At 40.8% G+C, this 23,244-nt stretch overlaps 1 protein-coding gene across 10 annotated transcripts in view; it reads right to left on the bottom strand.

Moving 5' to 3' along the window:
- KAZN (kazrin, periplakin interacting protein) overlaps window positions 1-23,244 on the bottom strand; it is a 679,557-nt gene that overhangs the window by 123,588 nt on the left and 532,725 nt on the right. For 8 of the 10 annotated variants that reach the window (XM_083162748.1, XM_083162749.1, XM_083162746.1 and 5 more), the window contains one exon: window positions 19,601-19,731. The exons of 1 other annotated variant lie outside the window; for it this stretch is intronic. In XM_083162748.1, the coding sequence (XP_083018874.1) occupies window positions 19,601-19,731 (131 nt within the window). Of the gene's footprint in view, window positions 1-1,840; window positions 1,921-19,600; window positions 19,732-23,244 lie in introns of all 10 variants that reach the window. One more of the 10 variants, XM_083162752.1, reaches the window with a different exon arrangement.

Genomic DNA, 23,244 nt, shown 5'->3' with positions numbered 1-23,244 from the left:
CTGTTGTACTGTGATTATATTATGCATATGTATCCTGCCACTTTAAATGTACTTTTGTATTTTTTCTTTTTTGTAATTTTGTATCAAAACTTTATTTGTGTGAAGAATGCACAGTCTTGGTAGGTGTGGTTAGCCGACGTGAACTCCCTCGGGATTGGTGACCGTCGGTTACTGCCCCCGCCTCTTGATCACCTGTAATGCTATAAAATGTTTTTGCACTTACCTGTTTTTTATCCTGACGATAGTGCCAATAAAAGAGCACTGAAACGTTGACCACCAGACACTGTACTGTCGTTTATTTGCTGTAAGACCTGAGTGCCGAACCATCGTTCTTCTATATATACACACATATATATATATATATATACATATATATATATACATATATATATATATATATATATATATATATATATATATATATAAAAAGAAAAACACACCATGGCATCATATAAAATAAATATATTAACACCCACAATGGTTCAAATGGTTCCTATACTTATATTCCCCAAACTGGAAGGATAAATAATTTCGGAAGAATAATTACCACACTGGAATGGAATAGTAAGGCCTCCTTATACAATTGGCTCTGTGTGGTTGGCCCTATTGCAGGTTATAATAACTGAAGTTCCACTGGAGGCTTTGCAGAGATGGCTTGGCACCTGAGTCCTTAGACCCCAAGCAGGGGGTATAGAGCCGGGAGAATTTGTGGTAGTATGGTATCCGTAACACCTGTAAAATGGTTCAGGCAAGAGTGTCCTGAGGGACTGGTTCGGACTTCAATCCAGGATCCTTTAGCTGATGGGAGTCCAGCAGCAAATCTCTGATGCATTTCGCTACACTAGGTAGCTTTATCAAAGGTAAAGATACCTAGTGTAGAGAAACGCTGCTTGTTTTTTTCTTTTCATTTCTATTTTCATACAGGACTAATTACCTGTCCTAAGCAGCTGCTGGAGCAACTTGTGCCAAGTTCCCCCAGTTCCAACCCCCCAAGGTGGGTTGGTCCTAATTTTTCAATCTTTCAAACACAGCAGCCTGTGAAAAGTAGGTCAGAAGCGGAAAGGCTAGTACATTATCGCTCACAATTTTATATCTCTCTGAGCTTCAATAAATACCTCTAATAATGTTAGATTCTGCAAATCAACATTATTTGGAGACAAGGAGTATCTTTAAGTTGTTGAAATGCATGGCGTCAGTTTATTACAGGTAGACCTAGCTCTCTAGAGGGTACAAGCAAAAAGGTGAGAGGGGTTATGTGGATGATGTCAACTTTTGCTTCTATATGGAGCAGAGTGTGGTACAGATGTAGCCAGGCTCATCGTTGCAGCATGCTGCATCATTTACAAGGCTACGACTATTCACTGTCCATGGGAATGAATGGAGTGCTCATGTGTCTCATTCATGGGCACATTAATCACATCATTCATGCCGCAATAGATGGATCAACGTTTATACATATGTAAGTGCAGGGATGGTATAAAATTTGCAGGTAAGTCATATTTATTATTACTTATATTATCCATTATACAGTGCCACAAGAGTACTGCAGGACAACATTCAGTACATAGCCAGCAACAGCATGATTAAAACATAGGGAGGGGGGGGGGTGTATTCTGTGGAGTGAGAAAAGAAGAAATAGTAGTGAAGAGGAGAGCGATATAATGGCATGTTACTGGAGGGAACTAAGTATGGGCAACAAAGGATGTTGGTAGAAGCACAAAGATTGATAGGTAGAGCACAGCAAGTAGCAGTGAGAAGGGAGGGGATTATACATGATGAAGAGTAAATATGGTGGGCAAGGCAGCATGGGTAAACCAGTGCAATATATGATTCAATGTACCTGTAAAGAGCCCCAATGATAGTTTAGAATAACCTTAAATGTTCTCCAATATAAATAGTAACAACTTCAGCAGCAGCAGCCTCCAATGTCAGTAAGGGACAAAAAGTGCAGGTATAATTTATAAATTAGATGGAATTATTGGTGAAACACTAAAGGTGATATGTAGGGTCATTTAATATCCACAAAATGTATATTATGAAGCGAACCATAATTTCCTAATGTATGCCTTATTATAGTTTTATAATAAAATTACCAAGAAATATGGTAAAAAATAGGGATTTTTGTAAGAACTTACCATTCGGATCCCTTTCTCTGAGTTCATCCTGGTGAAACAGCTAACCATGGGATGTAGTGGGTCCAGAGGAGCAAAAGCACCTTTGCTGTACAGTATAATGCCTGAACCACATAGCATGTATAACAAAACATGAAACACTGACATGAAATATGACAGAAACAAGTATAAATACTCACTTAATGTAAAGGGAGGGAATGCTATGCCACCAGGATGGACTCAAAGAAAGGGATCCGAATGTTAAGTTCTTACAAAAATCCTTTTTTCTCTTTCATCCATCCTGGTGGCACAGCTAACCATGGGACATTCACAAGCCGGTCCTTTGGGAGGGTACGCTGGGGTGCGAAGCACGGAACAATGCTCAACAAAAAGAAGTGATCCTCTGAAGCAAACACATGGAAACGGTAGAATTCAGCAAATGTGTGGACAGAGGACCAGGTACAGTAGCAGCCCTGCCTCAGCCAAAGCCCAGGAAGACAAAACAGCCCTCATTGAATGAGCAGTAATCTTGGCCAGAACCGGTCTAACATCCTTAGTGTAAGCAAACATAATGACCGACCTCAACCAACAAGCAATCGTCTGTTCAGAGGCCGGCCAACCCCCTTATGAGCATCGTAGAGAACCCACAAGGAATCCATCCTATGGAGGGATGATACTCTAGAGAGGTACACTGGAAGGGCCCCACCACATCTAGATTTAAGAGTTTTCCCTTGTTCTTAGCCCCCAATGGAGGACAGAAAACTGGAAGAACAATCTCCTGATTAACATGAAATTCCGAAACCTTCAGAATAAAGTAGGGCACAGTTCAAAGAACAGCCCTATCCATCATGAAAAACCAGCAACAGAGGCTTGCATGACAAAGCCCCCAATTCCGAAATGCTCCTGGCTCGAGGCAATTGTCAGAAGAAAGGTAAATTTCCATGTAAGAAACTTGAGGTCCACCGACTCCAAAGGCTCAAACAGAGCCCTCTGGAGTCCCAAGAGAACAGATATGGGGGGGGGAAGGGTGTGTCATTCGCACAAGACAGAGATAATAACCGGACCCCTTAATATGTCCTCTGTTTATTGTATCTGTTATTTCTAGGAACAGGGGTGTGCTACCTTTGGACACGGCAGAATTGGAAGAAAGAGAACAAAAAGAGTGTCCTTTTTGTTGTTGCACCTCTAATTAACCAACATAAAAATTAACCTTTATTGATTTATTTTTTAAAAGGCTGTGAAAATTAGTTTAAAAAACCTACATCGACATATACAGTTGGGATGACATACATAAAACAAAGGTGGCGGGCAGGGATTGCTCTGTGTTCAGTCTTTATTCAAAAAATATGTAGGGTGTTTTTGAACAGTGTGTGGATAAGCCGATCCGTGCAGTGGATTGGAAGTTTAAATACTAGTTCCAATCTCTTCCTGCTGCCTGGATCCTTGTACCCACTTATCTAGACTGGGTAATCATACCCCAGTGGGCACAGCTAACTTCAATTAATGAATGATGTATGATGGGGTGCACACTGGTAAATCAACCCTGGTCTCCCAGATGAGAGTGGGCTGGGGTGTCACTCTATTGACCCCAATATTGAGCCCAAGTACAGACTATCCTGGCACCGTCTCTGTTTATCACTCAAGCTGCCACCATGTGTGGTAATCTGCAGAATGGCGAGCTAAGCAGAGCACAGTGCCTCAGCACCGGATGAACTAATGGGACCAGCTCCGTTACTCATGGATACTGCCACCATAAATGGTAATCTGCAGATAGGTGAATTTAAACAAAGCACATAGGTTTCCAAATGGTTAAGCGGGGTGTCCCAAGAGAACCAAAGAGAACCAAAGACAAATTCCACACAGCCACAGGTGGACAGTAGGGCGGCTTGAACCAGGCCCTGCAAAAAAAAGTCTGCATCACCAGCAGGAGGGCCACTCACTGAAAATAAATGGACATGGCCGAGATCTGCACCTTTAACGACTTAAGACTCACACCAACCGTAAGTCCATCCTGGACAAAATCCAGCCCTTGCAACAATTTAAAACGGTAAGTGTAATATTTCTGGTGCTCACATCACTGAATGTCACCCTGACCCAGTTCCTGTGGTCTTGCAAGTCCTCAACCTCTAAAGCAAAAATTAAGAAAAATGAAAGATACTTAATCAGTGCACTCTGGGGTTAATTTTGTAAGGCTCCACTAATAGATTTTGTTTGCTTATTTGTTAAAAATGAGCTTTTATTGTATTTCCCTAAAAAATGTTTCAAATGAAACAATGATGGTCAAAGTATATGTTACCATAAAAAACACCTTGTTTACCCTTGGCTCACCGGGGGCGACAATTCCTTTCTCCCTTACAAGAAATGGACCTTTCAGCGATTCAATCACAATATCCGTGACACTGAATCGTCAAGGGAAGATGGATCATGCCAGTGAAGTAGAAGGTCCCAACAATGTCCGCGGTCCGTCCCCTTTAGGCGTACGTACCCGCAATCAATTGGCACGCGGAGACAAACCTACACTTGCCGGGGGGGGGGGGGGCACCAAACGGGGTTAAGGGGACACAGAAGAAAAAAGAACCAATTCTGTATTTAATCAAGAATTTTAACACCGATTGAACTGCAGGTCTTGTCTAAAGGACTTAATTTTATCCCAACAACAGAAGCTGACCCCTTCCAGATTAAAATTGAGCAGTACAAATTAAATTGTCAGTTAAAATTAAGAGTTTTTTCAGGACAATATGGAGGGACCGGGATAATCTAGTGACATCCCCTCAAAAATACGAAAGAAATCAAAATTTGACACCCTTACAGCCAATGCCTCCATCAATATCTTTAACCGACGCATTGAACAAGAAATATCTAAAGTTCTTTCGTCCGGCAAGATCACTGATGGCAACTTCTCTTCTGCGGAATGGAAGGTGCTTAAATCTTTAAGCGAGGATTCATCAATTACGTTTGGTCCAGCGGACAAAGGAGGGGGATTTGTGGTACAAAACACCACTGATTACCTCCAAGAAATATTTTGTCAATTATCGGACACACTTGTTTATTGTCCGCTGTCAAAAGATCCATCTAAGGAATACAAATTGGAACTGGACAATATCCTGGACGCAGCCGTGACAGAGGCCATTATTGACAGCAGAACTCGTGAGTCATGTCTAGAGTTTCCCATTGTTCCATTACTATACATGATTCCATACTCGGGGAAGCCCATAAAGATCAGACAGAGAGTATCGTGAACATCAAAATTCGTGGTGTATTTAATCAGTTGCCCCTGTGGCCGCCACTACGTGGGGAAGACATTGCGGACCTTTAAAGAAAGAGCAGCGGCCCTCCATAAAAAGTGCCATTACCACCGGGGTAAGCAAACAACCTGTCGCCCGTCATTTCGCAGAGGCCAGGCATTTACTGATGGCGTTAAGATACTGCATCATTGAACAGATCCTTGAACCAAAAAGAGGGGGAGATAGGGGTCTACAATTATGCAGAGCAGAAAGCCGATGGATTAATCGGCAGGAAACTTTGGCCCCAAAGGGCTTGATGGGCTTGAATGTACAGACAGGGTACTCATATCTTCTGTAAAGATCAGTGTACGATAAAACACGAAATAAACACTGCCAATAAAATATTAGTGAAAAATTGAAGGTACAATTATATATAAAATTTCCAGGGGTGTCACGGCAACGTGGCAAGTTGATCCAGTTGATTCAAGCACTGTCGACACGTGTCGGCTGGAGCTGTAATAGATTGACAAACGTTTTCTGATTTTATTATGAATAGCTAAAGTAAACAAGTCACCATTCCAAACACGGGCAGCCCCGATGATCATCTACTGCAGCATATGAAGGTGAATTAGTCCTTCTATGACTGCATCAACTGCACGGCAACGGGTATACATTCCAGGCTGCACGTTACATAATATTCAAACATCATACAAGTGCGTATGAGATAATGCTCAAGATGAGTTTATTTGCATCTACATGGTCAGATGTGTTGCTAGTTTTGCTTCATTGTAATTTATGTTTCGTAACAGAATGGGTAAGGTTTTTAGCACGTGTCATTTACAAAATACAGTTTTACATCAGTGATGGGGCAGCACTTGCTCAGTCACTGTCTTATTCACAGATTTATTATATACTTATTCATGCACATTTATTTATTGTATTACGTTTGTTAAATATGATCAATGTATGCCCACCTCCCTCATCTTGTCCAGGTGAGGTTGCTGAGCGAGGTGACGTCAGTAGGCGGCACCCACACGGCGGCCAGCGTGGAGAGGAGGAGGGAATTGGAAGGTACATAAGAAAGCAATGCAATGAATCATTGTCTTCTACACCTTGATAAAGCGGCACTGGCTTGGAAACGTTGGTGACAGCAAGTCTCATGGTTTGATTTATTGCGTGAGTGCCGCCGTTACAAGCACATATTATCACACAGGCTGTGGGACGCAGCCTGTTCAAGGAAGGCACCACGATTCACAGACTTCGCGTTCATTGCCTGGGAGTGCCGCACCAACACACTCCACTATATATATATATATACACACACACATACATATATATATATATATATATATATATATATATACACACACACACACATATTTATATATACATACATATACATATATATATATATATATACATACATACATACAGGGGTGTCAACAGCAGTGTAGACCCCTGGGCATAGTAATGTATTGGGGCCCCTACCGATCCTCCAGAGGTAGGGGTGGTGGAAGCTTTGATGTCCCACGGGTGGCAGGGGGTATGATATCAACCGCTCAGCATGTAGGGCCTGGATCAGTAATTTCCACTAATTACCCATTTACTGCACAGATGGTGGGAGATGGGGTGGGAGAAGGGGGCATTGGGCTGAATGAAGGGGCCCTGATACATAACTTCCAGGGGGGTAGAGGATGTTTAATACGCAGAGGAGGGGTATATAGTGGAGTGGGCTTATTATTCATAATTTTCTGGTGGGAGGACAGCTTGCTTGACTGCAGATATCTCCAGTTCCCGGAAATAGATTTCCTAGATTTTAATGGAATTAAAAACTAGAGAATCCCACCTACGAAACGGTCCTGATGAAGCTTAATAGCGAAGCGTACGCCGACCGTACATTTCGTGGCTACCCCCTGCTCCCCTTCCCCATTGAAACGTACATTTTGATCTGTCTAGCTTAATACTTAGTGATTAGTGCGAGTGATCTCTGAGCGCCGAGTCCGTCGGCTGTGAGGCGCAGTGTGTGACGCGTAACACTACGACCTCCGGGACTCCGGTTCACAGGCTGACTGCACGGTGGCTCTGAACTGAGCACCGTGCTCCCCTACAGACCTGGCAACTAATACTTACCTGGCCGCACGCCCTGCTCCTTACTACACGTTGGTACTGACCAGACGTAACTCAGGAGCCTTAGACGCTTTATCTGGTGTGTGTTGAAACCAGAGACACACAACGTATTTTAGTGAGTAATACATCCACTGAGGGGCCATTATAGTCAGTATTCACATACAATCACGGTTGCCTGTCAAACACATCTCTATCTAGAATGTGTCATTTTTAAATTTAAGGCACCAGGATCACCTCGCAACTATGTACTACATAGCAGTTTTATGATTGCGATATTCCGCATATGACAGGTCATCAGCATCTTTGCAATCACTATTAAAGTGACCATAACTATATATAGGGAGCGTGGGGGTCCCACATTGTAAGGATAGAGATAGAGATATCCTTTTTATTACATGTTATATGTCTTCATGTCTTTGTGTCTTTTTATTTCGCTATATTTTATCATTAAACTAATAAAAGTTACATTTTAGTATTAGATCCTTCTCGGTGCATCACGCAGAGACATTCTTTTTCTTTCCTAAAAAACTTCTGCATTAACCTGATGTCCAGTGGTAGCATTAAAACGAGCCTGGCTCCAATAAAATTGTATATGAGGGGCCTGTTTCTCTATATGAATTTACACCTCCTGTGCGATTAATAAACCCCCCCTTTTTTTGTTCTACCCTCAGAAAAACTTTGTCAGACAGAACCTGAAATATCTGAATGGGAACAGCAATTAACAGGCTTGGATGGGGACCACTGCTTTGAAGTCAGATATCTCCGGTTCCTAAGGGAAGATTTTTTAAAATTCTTGTACCCATGGAAATAGGGGACCCTTCAGCTTTCAGCCTAGGGCTCTTAAACCCCTGGGGGGGTTTCTAGCTTTCCAAGACAGGGTCTTAAACCCCCCTGGAGCTGCAGTGGGAAAAGCTCCAGGTTGCTTTTCCCGTTTAACAAATACCGGTATTGGTTAAATGGGTAAAAAGCAGCATTTATCCCATTTAAGCCTTTTTTTTGCCAGTGGGAAAGGCTCTTAAACAGTATTTAATAATAATAATAATAAAGGTTAAGAACATGATTGGCTTCCTGCATGTGATGATTGTACAGTGGGGCAAGAAAAGTCCATTTATATGACTGCCCATGTTTGCAATGGCTTTAAACGGGTAGCTTTGTGGTTTAAAGGGGTACAATGTGAATGTGACAAAAACGGCATTTAAACGGCAATTTACTGTTTAAGAGCTGCAGTGGAAAAAGGGTCTTTATGGCTCTTACCCATTTAAAGACCCATTTACAAATACTGGGTCATTACCTGTTTAGGCAGTGGGAAAGCAGCATTAGGGTATTTATTTAAGCAAATGAAAAGTTGTGTGTGTTATCTAGTAATGAATGTAATTTATATTATCCCCTCAGGCTGTGTATACTTGCAACATTTGTTATTTTTTGTTACAGTAGCAGATGGAAAGAAATAATGGCAGTGTCAGAACAGGATACAATTTTGTAACATTCTGTTCAGACGTCTCACTGTCACTTCTAATTCTGGGCCTTATTTTGGTTCATTCTTTCTGACAAAATCCTTCTTAGATGGGCAAAACCATGTGCACTGCAGGTGGGGCAGGTGTTACTTGTGCAGAGAGAGTTACATTTGGGTGGGGTTTTACTTCAAAGTGAGATCTATATTGCAGTGTAAAAATAAAGTAGTCAGTATTTTCCCTGCACAGAAACAAAATTACTCACCCAAATCTAATTCTCTCTGTACATGTTACATCTGCCCCCCCTGCAGTGCACATGGTTTTGTCCATCTAAGAAGGATTTTGTCAGAAAGAATGAACCAAAATAAGGCCCTCTGTGTGTTAGGGTGATTGTTAATATTTAGCAGACATACTGTAGACACTGTTTGTCCCAATTGAAACTGTGGTTCTCTTGTGTTTAAGTGATATTCCTGCAGATAGTTTCCATTTGTTGATAACAGGTCGATTGATTGGAGTCGGTCTATGTATATTTCTATGCTGGTATGCGGATTTAATCTCTTTCCTTTTTTTTTTTTTCCTTATTGGTATACAACTAGAGACACGGAGCACCATCCCAATACACAGTCAAGAGGGGACGAAAATATATATAAAAAAAAAACGTTGTCCTCAACCTCACATGGACCACTGTCTTAGAGAATCCCCACTTCCCTAGCAAGGAGGTTTCAAAAGCCCTGGGATCCCTGATTCGAGAACAGAAACAGGACACCTTGCAATTGTGCTGTGAGGCCATAAAATCCATCTCCGGCATTCCCCAGCAAACTACCAAAGCCTGAAAGACTTCCAGATGCAGGAAAATTCACCACCACATTCTGTATCACCAGAATAAATATCACAAAAAGAGACGTAACATAAGTTTCCGCCCAAATCAGGATCTTCATCACCTCGAGCATAGCTGCCTAGCTGTGAGTGCCTCCCTGGTGGTTCATGTAAGCCACCGCCATTGTGTTGTAGGACTGAATCCAAACCGGTAAGTCAGCTCAAACTGCACCTGGAGCCGCATGAAGCGCCAGCACATTTATCAGGAGGACAGACTCCGCAGGAAGCCTGTGGTGCAAGTTCACCGCACTCCAACCCTGGAGACTGGCGTCCGTAGTCACTATCACCCAAGACCAGGCCAAAAGCAACCTTCCCTTCAAAAAGTTGTCTGAGTCCAACCACCACTGAAGGGACAGAAGAGTCTCTGGAGACAAAATCAGACACTCCTGTCTCAAAGATCACCAGACCAACTCCTGGGAATTTGGGGTTCTTGCAAGAGATGCAAGAGAAAAAGGCTGATTAAGTCTTTTTGGGGCACTCTTTTATTGTTTAATTATTGTGTATATGTCAAAAAATTAAGATTTAACTTTTATTATGATATGCCTTAAAATTTAATGTACCCTGTCAAATAAGACAAACATCGGTCCTATTGACATAGAAGAATACACACATCCCCAGTTTATTTCTGAGGTCATTAAATTCAGATCTGTATCAAAATTATTCTCACACCATATGGTATTTTGCCTGCTTGGCACAAAACAGATCTGCAGTGACTAGTTAATTTTTTGGTGATTACCCAGTTAGCGAAATTGGTGTTTTACATCAATATTGTTACATAAAACAACTCCACATAATTGCGTGATACCCTGTACAAATATTCAGAGTTATCACTGCTCTCCTCCCAAGAGAGAGACACGCCCCTTAGTTGACTCTTAAAAATAATTAATAATATATCTCCTTTTGATTAAATATATAATGTGGATATATAGAGTCTGGGGTTTGTGTCACCACGCTGTTATTCTAAACACTGATTATAGTTAGATACTCTGTGCAATTGTGACTCTGTTGCCATTCATCAAAATTCTGTACGTTTCATACAATGTTTCAATTCGTTTGGTATACAGAAAGAAGAGAAGAAAGGTGCACTTTCTCTTGTGCTGGGTCCTTTCTCTTCTCCAGTATCATGTAAAATTACATCAAATACTGGGTAAGGATTAGATCCCTCCGTCCTATGTGCACTAAGGTATAGATATAAAGTAGTGTACTGATTCCCTTTGGACCAAAATATTCCTGCTCAGATTGTCCCTGTTGCAATTAATGCAGCGCAGAGAGTACAAACGGCTGGTTTGGCCCAAACAGGTTACACTGAACCTCGATTGTGATAGAGGAGTTCAAAAAAAGGGGGCGCATGCACCTCTTAAGGAGAGAAAGAGGTTTGGGATATTCACACAAACCTCTATTCTGCTGTCTGGCATCTGTTTTATTACAAACATAGAATGGCAGATGAGAGATATTGGTTGGTGTCACCCAAACGGAAAAACATAGGTGGCAGTCCTCTGCTGTTCTGACAATTGGTGCCAGACGCTAGTCCTGATGCTAGTGCATTTGCAGGGCATGCGTTTGTTCCTGTCAGAATGAGAGAGACTACTGAATAAAAAAAAGTTGGCAGACTATATCTGAACAGAGTAGTGCTCCTTTGAACTCAATTGTAGATTCGCACGTGTATTTATATACCAAAGTCACAATCACTCGGACATAACGGTCGACACATAAATAGTGTCGGCTTTAATTAAACAGCGAAAGTGTTTTTCTAACGCATATGAATATCCAACAGCATAGACTTCTTTTAAGATGCAGCTTTAAATATTACATTCAATTTGGTTTTAAAGCATAGTGGTCGACATGTGTAGTTTTTTTATATATATACAGGAAAAAATATATATAAATAAATATATTCTCAGGTCTATGCACGTAATTACCAAATATTCGAATGTTGTATCTTGCTGCCAATATATCCACAATTCACATCAACAATTTGTTTCTGGATAATTGCTATGCAACCTTTTCTGACAATTAATTCACTGAAATAGTTACAAAAGCTAGTTACGTGTAAACAAATGACACGAGCTGTGAGTGAGAAAAGCAATTGCAACAATCACATAGGAGAAAATAGGAGGATTTGCATCTAAATCTTCATCACACCCATTATCAACACAAGGGTCGACATACCATCAGTGTTGACGATTTTTGTGGTAAAAGAATTTTTCTCTAGAGTCTATGCAGGAAAAGAAGCATGCAGTCCTAGGACTGAGTTATTCTAATGATATAAGAAGTTTTTAGTTTTAGGCACAGTGGTCGACATGCAATCAATTATTATTCTCCCCCATTTATCTGTGGAAAGTGTGGTTCTTATTAAAGAATCCGCAAAAGTTATTATTAATGATGGTCAAGACTGTGACAGTTTAACTTTTCTGCACAGGACTTCAAAATCTATGGGGTGGCTATTGTTGTAGCGCTATCTCTATCCTAATTGTCTGTGGAAAGTGTGGCTCTTATTCAAGAATCAGCAAGAAGTTACTGTTAATGATGGTCCAAAATATGTGCTTTTGATATACTAGTAACAGTGTATGATGTGTAACACAGTTTAAAGTTTTCTGCACAGGACTTCAAGCTCTCTTTATATAACAAGTCGACATTGATTGCATGTCGACCACTGTGCCTAAAACTAAAAACTTCTTATATCATTAGAATAACTCAGTCCTAGGACTGCATGCTTCTTTTCCTGCATAGACTCTAGAGAAAAATTCTTTTACCACAAAAATCGTCAACACTGATGGTATGTCGACCCTTGTGTTGATAATGGGTGTGATGAAGATTTAATTGCAAATCCTCCTATTTTCTCCTATGTGATTGTTGCAATTGCTTTTCTCACTCACAGCTCGTGTCATTTGTTTACACGTAACTAGCTTTTGTAACTATTTCAGTGAATTAATTGTCAGAAAAGGTTGCATAGCAATTATCCAGAAACAAATTGTTGATGTGAATTGTGGATATATTGGCAGCAAGATACAACATTCGAATATTTGGTAATTACGTGCATAGACCTGAGAATATATTTATTTATATATATTTTTTCCTGTATATATATAAAAAAACTACACATGTCGACCACTATGCTTTAAAACCAAATTGAATGTAATATTTAAAGCTGCATCTTAAAAGAAGTCTATGCTGTTGGATATTCATATGCGTTAGAAAAACACTTTCGCTGTTTAATTAAAGCCGACACTATTTATGTGTCGACCGTTATGTCCGAGTGATTGTGACTTTGGTATATAAATACACGTGCGAATCTACAATTGAGTTCAAAGGAGCACTACTCTGTTCAGATATAGTCTGCCAACTTTTTTTTATTCAGTAGTCTCTCTCATTCTGACAGGAACAAACGCATGCCCTGCAAATGCACTAGCATCAGGACTAGCGTCTGGCACCAATTGTCAGAACAGCAGAGGACTGCCACCTATGTTTTTCCGTTTGGGTGACACCAACCAATATCTCTCATCTGCCATTCTATGTTTGTAATAAAACAGATGCCAGACAGCAGAATAGAGGTTTGTGTGAATATCCCAAACCTCTTTCTCTCCTTAAGAGGTGCATGCGCCCCCTTTTTTTGAACTCCTCTATCACAATCGAGGTTCAGTGTAACCTGTTTGGGCCAAACCAGCCGTTTGTACTCTCTGCGCTGCATTAATTGCAACAGGGACAATCTGAGCAGGAATATTTTGGTCCAAAGGGAATCAGTACACTACTTTATATCTATACCTTAGTGCACATAGGACGGAGGGATCTAATCCTTACCCAGTATTTGATGTAATTTTACATGATACTGGAGAAGAGAAAGGACCCAGCACAAGAGAAAGTGCACCTTTCTTCTCTTCTTTCTGTATACCAAACGAATTGAAACATTGTATGAAACGTACAGAATTTTGATGAATGGCAACAGAGTCACAATTGCACAGAGTATCTAACTATAATCAGTGTTTAGAATAACAGCGTGGTGACACAAACCCCAGACTCTATATATCCACATTATATATTTAATCAAAAGGAGATATATTATTAATTATTTTTAAGAGTCAACTAAGGGGCGTGTCTCTCTCTTGGGAGGAGAGCAGTGATAACTCTGAATATTTGTACAGGGTATCACGCAATTATGTGGAGTTGTTTTATGTAACAATATTGATGTAAAACACCAATTTCGCTAACTGGGTAATCACCAAAAAATTAACTAGTCACTGCAGATCTGTTTTGTGCCAAGCAGGCAAAATACCATATGGTGTGAGAATAATTTTGATACAGATCTGAATTTAATGACCTCAGAAATAAACTGGGGATGTGTGTATTCTTCTATGTCAATAGGACCGATGTTTGTCTTATTTGACAGGGTACATTAAATTTTAAGGCATATCATAATAAAAGTTAAATCTTAATTTTTTGACATATACACAATAATTAAACAATAAAAGAGTGCCCCAAAAAGACTTAATCAGCCTTTTTCTCTTGCATCTCTTGCAAGAACCCCAAATCCCTTCAAATAGAGTTTTCTTCTGAACTTATACTGGGAGCACCACCAACCTTTTTTAATAGGCATTATTAGCCACCATGACTTTATGTTGGTTTTTTCTATAATACTAACTAAAACGCTCATGAGCAAGAATCTTTGTGTGCGGACTCACTCACGTCTGTTCTACAACTCCTGGGAATGTTCCAATGAAAACTACTGGAGTGGAACTGAGCAAACTGAAAAGTCTCGAAAGTGGTTACCCATCTTGCCCTGCAACAAGAGACACATCGAGAGCAAAGGTAAGTGGGACTGCAGGATGAAGCAAACCAACTCCCTGGCCTTCCCTTCTGAAAGAAACATCCAATGTAAAAAGAGTACGGCAGTAATTGGGACTTTCTCATGTACGGGATCCAGCCATCATCCTGCAAAAATTGAACTGCTTCCCCCAGGTGCTACTGAAGTAGCTGTTCTGACTCTGCTTTTATCAGCAGGTCATCTAAATAGGGAATGATAACCAAGCCCTGAAGACAAAGAAGAGCTGCCATCAGTCATAATCTTCGTAAAGACACTGGGTGCCGTGGCCAGGCCAAAAGAAAGAGCCTGAAACAGGAAGTGCCTTAACCTTATGGAAAACCATAGCAAAGACTGATGCCCCTCCCAAATGGGAATGTGCAGATAGGCATCTTGAATTATACTATCCCGGTTCCATGCTCTGTATAATCGACCACAAAGACTTCCTCCAAAAGTGTTCCACCCACAAATGCTTGTTTAAAGACTTCAGGTTGAGAATTGGACGGTAGGATCAATCTGGTTTGGGAACCAGAAAGAGGATCGAATAGAACCCTCAGTTGCGGTTCTCAAAAGGGAACAAAATAATCACACCATTCTCTAGCAAAGAATCCACCACTCCAAAACGGGCAAAAACACTTCATAGGATCCAATGGCAGAGTAGTGGAGAGAAAAAGATGTGGGGCATGTTTATTCTGTAACCCTCGGAGACCAAACTCCACATCTAAAGGTCCTAAGACAGACTCCAGCTCCACTTCCAATTTTTGGGTGATCAGAAGTTTACGATTTAATTTTTGCACACTAGCACTGCGCCCGATCTCTTTTTCTCTTAGACTCCAGCTGGCCTGGAAGCTCAAAATATGACCCCCCAGTCTTATCCTGGACTGAGGGACACACAAGATTTGTCCTCAGACTTGGAGGAAGGTTTCTTAGTAACACCCCTGAATCTGGTCTTGGAGGACCGGCAACGACCTACTGAGGATCGTCCTCATACGGACTGACCCCTGCCAGTCATACCCCCTCGAATGGAGGAATGAAAGGGCCCAAAATTTAGAAGACCCCTGTTTCATTGTTGACATGGGAAGAAACAAGCTCTTGCCATCTGTAGCCTATTTAATCAAAGACTTAACCTCTGAGTCAAATAAGACCCTGTCTTGGAAAGCTAGAGCCACAAGGAACTTCTTAGATTCAATATCTGTGTCCCAAGCCCTGAGCCACAATGCATTTCTAGCAACAGTGGTAGCAGAAATCCAATAAACCAACAAGGTGCAATCCTGCACAGACTCACAAATTATACTCTGCCACTTATTTTAGCTATTTAGCCAGCAAAAGCAACTTGGGCTTGAAATGAAGACCCCCAATTAAAGCAGTTGCCTACACCCCCATAGCTTTGGAGACCCAGGCCAAAGCTAGTAAGGGCCAAAGGTCATAGACAAGGAATCAACTGCGTAATCACCACAGGAACCTTTTCCCATATAGTAACATGTTCCTCAGGCAAGGGGTAAAGATTCTCAAATCTCCTGGAAACAACACCCTTTATTAGGTGTTTTCCATGCCTTCCCAATAAGCTCTGACAACTGCGGAATGTTTCCATCTGTGAAAGATCCACATCATCCACTATATTCAATGTATGGCGCACAGCCACAATCAAAGTCTTAACTCCCGAAGCTGAGGTATCAACCTCCTCCTTTTGTACCCAGGGATCATCCACAGGTAAAATCCCCCTCCCTCAAGAGGGAATGAGGAAAGGATTGAAGCCTAACTCCAGTGATCCTGGGATTCTTAAAAAATGGTTCCATGTAGGAAATCATTTTACTCACACCCTGTGCAGTATGCTGCATCACCAGCAAAAAGGCAGGACCCCCTTGTTGGAGTGAGGAGGAACTCATAGAAGGCTGAGTTGAGGGAAGAAGGACCGGAGAACTACTGAGATCTTCACGCTGCCTAGTCAAAATCTGCACCAAGTCAGACAAAGTTTTACCCAGGGCTGTAGCCCATACTGGCTCGGACTGATGAGCCACTTGAGACTGAGCCCAACTAGGACTAGACTTGCCGACTGCACACTTCATCCTGATCCAACTGTCCAAACAACATTTTAACACCACATGTCTTACAGTTAAAATGTATGGCTGCAGAACCTCCATTAGCAGCTTTAGCTGATTTACACTGATCTGCCATTAATCATGGAAATAAATCATGTGCAGGAAAATGTAACAAGTGGTACTTATATGTATATGTCAGCTCCAAAAGGAGGAAGATCTGTCATGTGAAATGGCGCCATAGTTCTGCAGTAGTGTGGTTAATGGTGCCCAGACTGTAGTCAGGAAGAGGCCATCTGTCCCTGCTCACAGGGCACTGACAGGAGCGGCTTCTGTCAGCCCCTGCAGCGCTGTAAACAGTGTGAAGGGGTTTCTGTGAAACCCCACAATGTGCCTGCCACTAGTTAGATATTAATAAAACAAACAAATCCTAACTAACACTCTCAAGAGTTGCTTTAGCAGCAGCTCCACAGCATACACACCCACTCCTGTGGGCACCTATAAAAAACTGAGGCGTTCTGGGATGCATCAGGGGAGGAGGCTGCATCTTAAAGATACAGCATAGGTGCCTTGGCTCTCTGGACCCACTACATCCCATGGTTACCTGTGCCACCAGGATGAGTGAAAGAGAAAATTGCAACCCTAAGAAATTAGCAGATATGTAAAATAGTGTTTGTCCCACTATCCTAGGTATTGTAAATCACCCTACCCTGAACCGTCAAATACACACAAACTGGAGTCATTCTTGTGGTTGGTAAATAGAAAGCAGTAAAACTAAAGAACACAGTGCAAGTAAGCATGATATTGGAAAGGGTGTGGAAAGAGAGTATGGTAACTGAGAGCAGAGACTAGTGATGTGGTGGCAAGAGTGGAAGACTGGCAGAGATGTGGGGTGACATTTAATGGGATGCGATATTTAGTAAAGTTCTAAAACCGCATGCAGTGCAGGCTTGCAGGAACTTGTAGTTCCACAACAATACACAACAGTTTGTTCTATATTTCACCATTCATCAGCCCAGTACCCACCGCCCAAGGGGCATTGGAGACAGCCCAGGGATTCAGCCTGGGCAGTTAAACTGTGGTGGAGGGGACCCGTTCATTGGGGGCATCCCCACTTCCCCAGGATCCCTGCTTCTTGAAATACAGGGGAGCCCTACTCGTTTTGTCACCCATATTTTGTGAACCAGGACTGGCTCTTTGAGACTGGGGCTGGTTATGCTCAGCAGGGGGGACCCCACGCCATTTTATTTTATCTTTTACACATTTTTTAAGGCAGAACCATTCACAGATCACAACGATCTGTGCATGGTTCTGTCAAATTCGCCAGTCAGGACTTGGTCTAGTTTTTTTTTGCATCTTTTGGTAACGTTTACCAAAAATCGCACCCTATTAAATTTCCGTGTTGTATACTTTATAATGGGAAAACATCTGGATGCGAATTGAAGTGTGAGGAAAAAAAATCGACAGGTCACAATGTGTGATTTTTGCAGAAAAAAAGTAGATTTTTAGCACAATTTGCAACCTATTAAATGTGTGATTTCAGAAAATGTGCGAATTCTGCCTTTTTTGCAAAAAAAAAAGTATAAAAATCGCACTCTATTAAATCTTGCCCATGGTGTTGTGGAATGGAGAGTAAAGAGGTGGAGTGATTAAAGGGAGAACGTGCAGTGGAAAGTAGAGGAGACAAGCACCACTGTGGAAGGTAGAGGAGAAAGGTGGTACAGTGGAAGGTAGAGGAGACAAAGGGGTCAATCATATTTGGTGTGGATGATTCGGGAGTGCAAATTATCATGGTACCGGGTACACTTTACTATGGGCTAAATTTGCTTAAAAGCATTCGCACCTCCATAAGGGTATGAGCAATTTTAAGTAAATTAGGCCCAGCGAAGGGTATGAGATCGGGCTGAATCGGATGCCACTTCCAGCGTTTAAATGCATGAAAACTGCACCCAAATGGCACCTCGCACACTTCTGACCTAATAGGATCGGCCTCAAAGAGATTAAAAGGAAAAGAGAGGTAGAAGGGAAAGGATGGAGGCAGTGCAGTGGAAAGGAGCAGACAGTAGAGACAGGCAATGCTCTGTTAGGTTAAAGGAGGGGTGTAATGATGGAAGAGAGGGGAAACAGGCAGTGCAGATGGGTTGCCGACACGGACAGAAAGTTTTGTTTTGATAAATAAGGAATTGTAACAGGAATTCTTATAGCTTAACTTAAGTTGTAGTTTTACATCCTGAACAGTTTCACATAAAAATGTTGCTGTAGTCACATGAGTTTAATATAATATTTTTTAATTTTGCATTAAAGCCACATTCTCTGACACTACCAGATAGCAATGATTTAGGGGGGTATTCAATACCGGGTCTTGATTGTCGGGAAGTCTATTAGTCGTGACCCTGGCTCATTCTCAGCCCGCTCACCTGTTTATCAGCAGGTGGGATTTCCATGTCCCACCTGCTGATCAGCAAAAGGGAGCATGGCCGTGTTAACGGCCATGGATTGTCGAGATACAGCCGTGATCTCGACAATCCACAGCCGTTCTTGGCAAAACGGGCCAACAGCTTTTAAAGTCGGGTCCGTTCTGCTGAGATGCCTCTTCAATGCTGTGGGGAAGGAAAGCATTGAATAGGTGCCCGCCGCTATTTCCACCCTTCAGAAATAGCGGCAGGGATTGAATACCCCCCTTAATCAGTATGCTTTATTTATTAATGTATATATGCACACATTGTCTTCAGCATTGCCAATCATGTAAAATTCCTACGCTTTACCAAGAAACAACACACACTGAAATCTGAAATACTCCTTGATACTGAACCAACAGTTTTTCAGCCCACTCACATCCCTTCTGCCTATTCAATAAATAATGCAGCACACACACTGACAATAGCATAAACAATAAACAAGTAAAGGATCAGAATAATCTTGAAATGAAAAGAGGGATTAAAAGAAAAAAAAATAACAGAGACCTACACTACCGTCTTACATTGCAGAGTGAATGAGTTCGATGTCTCGGCGAGTTGATATCACTTGGTGTTGACGATCTGTCACCCTCCGCAGCTGATGCATCAGATATTATAGAGGGCTGACGCGAATGACAAGGACTTACTCTAACAGCTAAAGAGAGAAAAAAAGTTATGTGTGGGAAGGGGGAAAATAAGTGAAAAATGCAGCTTTGCAGTTGCAAATGCTTTTAGTGAAAAACGTAAAGACAGTTTGGTTAAGATAAATCAAACAAACTATGCAGAATCAGACAAAATACAGGAGTAATACAATACTGATGTAATGATTGATCATGGGATTCATCTTGAAACCTACTGTTATTTTACAAAAGTGCAAGATACTTACTCAGGTATGGTTGATGGGGAATAATTTGTTAATGACTTTAACTGGAAGTGCCATGGTCCCTTTATTTTTTGTTACATACTGTATTTTATTAAGTTTGAGACAGGATGCAAAAGAAGCAGAACATTACCTTATAAAATAATGTAAATACTGTAACACAAGGCATATTAGTATAATACAGAGAGTGGAGATACATTGAACTTAGTTTACGTACGGTAGTTATATTGATGACTGTACTAGCTAATCAGTCCTATGCTACTAAACATAGTGGGATGGTAAAACATAAACATCAGAGCTCCTGCTCAATCTGATCCATTTCTTTCTTTTTTTATACAATTGCTACACATTTTAGGGCTACAACTGGGATCCAAGGGATTTGGGAGCCACTAAGCATACATTAAAGCAGGGGTTCTCAAACTTGGTTCACAGTTCACGTTTTCCAGGTCACCCAGCAGATGCATTCATTACTCATTCACACATTTTAAAAGATCCACAGGTGGAGCTAATTATTTCATTTATTGATTCTGTGAGGAGCAAAAAAAACGTAGGTTTGGGATTCTGAACACACCATGAATTAGTGCCCATTATTATTTGCAGGCAGAGATCCACTTTATATTTGTTTATTTATATTAGCGGGGGTGCCATCCTGACCAACTGAGGGTCACTCAGTCAAAAAAGAAGAAAACAAAGAAAGCAGTTGTAGATGGATGCACTCCTATTTTGAGCAATTGATATTGGGTGTCAAATATGGACCATTTTATAAAAAAAAATGCGGGAGCTCCAAATATATTTATTTGTATACTTAGGATAAGGAGATACCCACCCTCAAAGCGAAAATGAGAAGTTAAAATCAACACATAAACATACAAATATAGTGATAGAGCTGATCTTACTAAATATTATATTATTTATATAAGCTGAAGATTCCTTTCAGTACAAAGTATTACAAAACCTATGTGTTATAAGAATTGAGCATTCCAATGTATGTATGTATTGGGGAAAAAAACATACATTCCCATATAAGGCAAAGGGTTCTAATGAAATCCATATGTTCTATGGGAAGTAACTACAAAGTTTAGCATAATATAGAAAATACTCCCCATTCTTAGAAGTTCACTCCTATTGTGTCGTCAGAGATAGCATGTACTTTACATTTGAACCAATGTTTTGATTCTAACCCCACCTTAGGGGTGTGTTGCATATGAATATGTATGTTTTTCTTGTAATATTTCCTCCCCAAATGGGAGAGGAATAACTGTGTTTCATGGTATATATATGAGGAACTAGCCACTCGTTGGTTCTGTGATGTCTGAATACTGCTGAGGGTCGCATTACAACTCTTTCACTGGGATCTCGTCCGTGGATGAAGAACTCAAGAAGGAACTTCTAGATTTGTGCTGCTCCACTGGAACATTTACTCAGATCTCTGAGGTGAGTGAAATCTGTTTCCAATTAAGAAAACTGTTTTACTCTCTCAGACCCCTGTGTTTTAAAGTGGAGCATAATTTGCGTTCTTCTTTGTAAACTTCATTATATAGAACCCAACGTATTCAGATATCACACAGCCTTAGGTATAACTATTATTTTGTACTGTTTTTGTATTGTCATTGTAACTTGTGTAACTGTGTTGTACTGTTTGTCAGAATTTTCATGCTCATGTTTTATGTTGAATGATTGCATAAAACTATCTTCACGAGGTTTGACAGTTGATCAGTATAGATTGGGTATTACTTCTGGTTAATGCACAATTGAATGATCTAAAGCGTATTTGTTTGTTTGTCAGTTTGTTTGGTAAACACAATATAAGTGATAAGGTGTACAAGGGGTTCGGAGACAACTAAGACCTACCTTGGTATATGCTGCAACAGGCTGGTCCTGTCTTATGCCAATGATTGCCCCTGGCAGTCACCCTGAACCAATTAGGATACAGCCCTTATGAAACTAAGTGTATTCGTGTACATGTTCTGTTTTGCCTGATTGTCTGTCCATTTGTCATTTAAATATCAATAAGCGTAAGGTGAATATAAATCAAGATAAAACTGGAGTCGCCAAAGACATTTTTTTGGCCCTTATAAAGGCTAATCTGTCTCTCTGGAGATTGCCAGGCAAATTTTTCTTGAAAAATGCCCTTATGATATAGTGTCCTGTGTTTATGTATCTATGTACCTTACTATAACACGTGGAACATGCCTAGAATGTAAAAACAGCATAGTTTTAAAGTTTGATTTCCCTAACTTTGAATATAGAGAGCCAGAATTGATTGCAGTTGTTTAACAGACAAATTTTAAAATAATAAGTCAAACATATGATCTTGAGGGTTTAGAATTGGTTTTGAGGATGGGTTGTCATATTGAAACAGAGGTTCTTGAAAATGTAATTGGAGAATATTATCCAAGCGGTCTTGAATTAGTACCAACAGAGAAGTGGATAGTTCCAATTATTTGCACAAATAGTGTCTCTGGGTTAGTACCGGCACAAGATAACATTTTGCGGACTTTGTTAGGTAACAACAATAGTTATAAACAGTGGAGGAAGTGTTTAGAGAGAAAGAAAAGACATCAGTATTTTGCATTAAGGAAACAACACGCCCTAGATCATATCTACAGTGCTCAGACAGGGTGCCTGCCTAGGTTATGAAAGTGGTATCATATTATTGTCCTAATAAATGTATATGATTTTTTGGCTTAGATTTAAAACTATATTAAACTTCAACCAATAGTGCACAGTTTTTACCTTTCTGCACAACATTACACACCGCTTCCCGCAAGTTGATAAAGGCCACACCCATAGGAGGTAATTGACCTATGGGAGGGAACAGTGGAAGGATAATGGAGCGCTCCCCCCCTAGAGGTTGTGGCAGAATGGGAAGGTAAAATATCGATCAAATCGATAAATTCCATTTTACGAAGGGCTAATTTTCCTAAAGAAGGCACTTTAGACCCTGAGGCCTGGAAATGATTCCAGGTGACAAAAGCTAATTGGTTACAGAAAAAGGGTTTTATAGATACAGTAAATATATGACTTACAGTGCCACAGGAGTTAAAGAATGAAAGGAGAAAGAAACAAGTGTTGCCATTTGAAAGTCCACCACCATATCACTTACCAAGACCTAAAGCACCACCACAAGTAGATATTCAGGTAGATAATGCACCATTTGTACACCAACCACCACAGGTAATTGAGCAACCCCAGGCAGTTGGGGGACAGAACATAGAAAAACCAGCAGGGGGCACCACACCCACAATTACAACGGCAGGTAGAAATACAGCTGGTATAGCCAGGCCA

Source organism: Crinia signifera, chromosome 19 (assembly GCF_055691185.1).
Source record: "Crinia signifera chromosome 19, ASM5569118v1, whole genome shotgun sequence".
NCBI lineage: Eukaryota > Metazoa > Chordata > Amphibia > Anura > Myobatrachidae > Crinia > Crinia signifera.
This window is presented reverse-complemented; position numbering and strand designations above follow the sequence as displayed.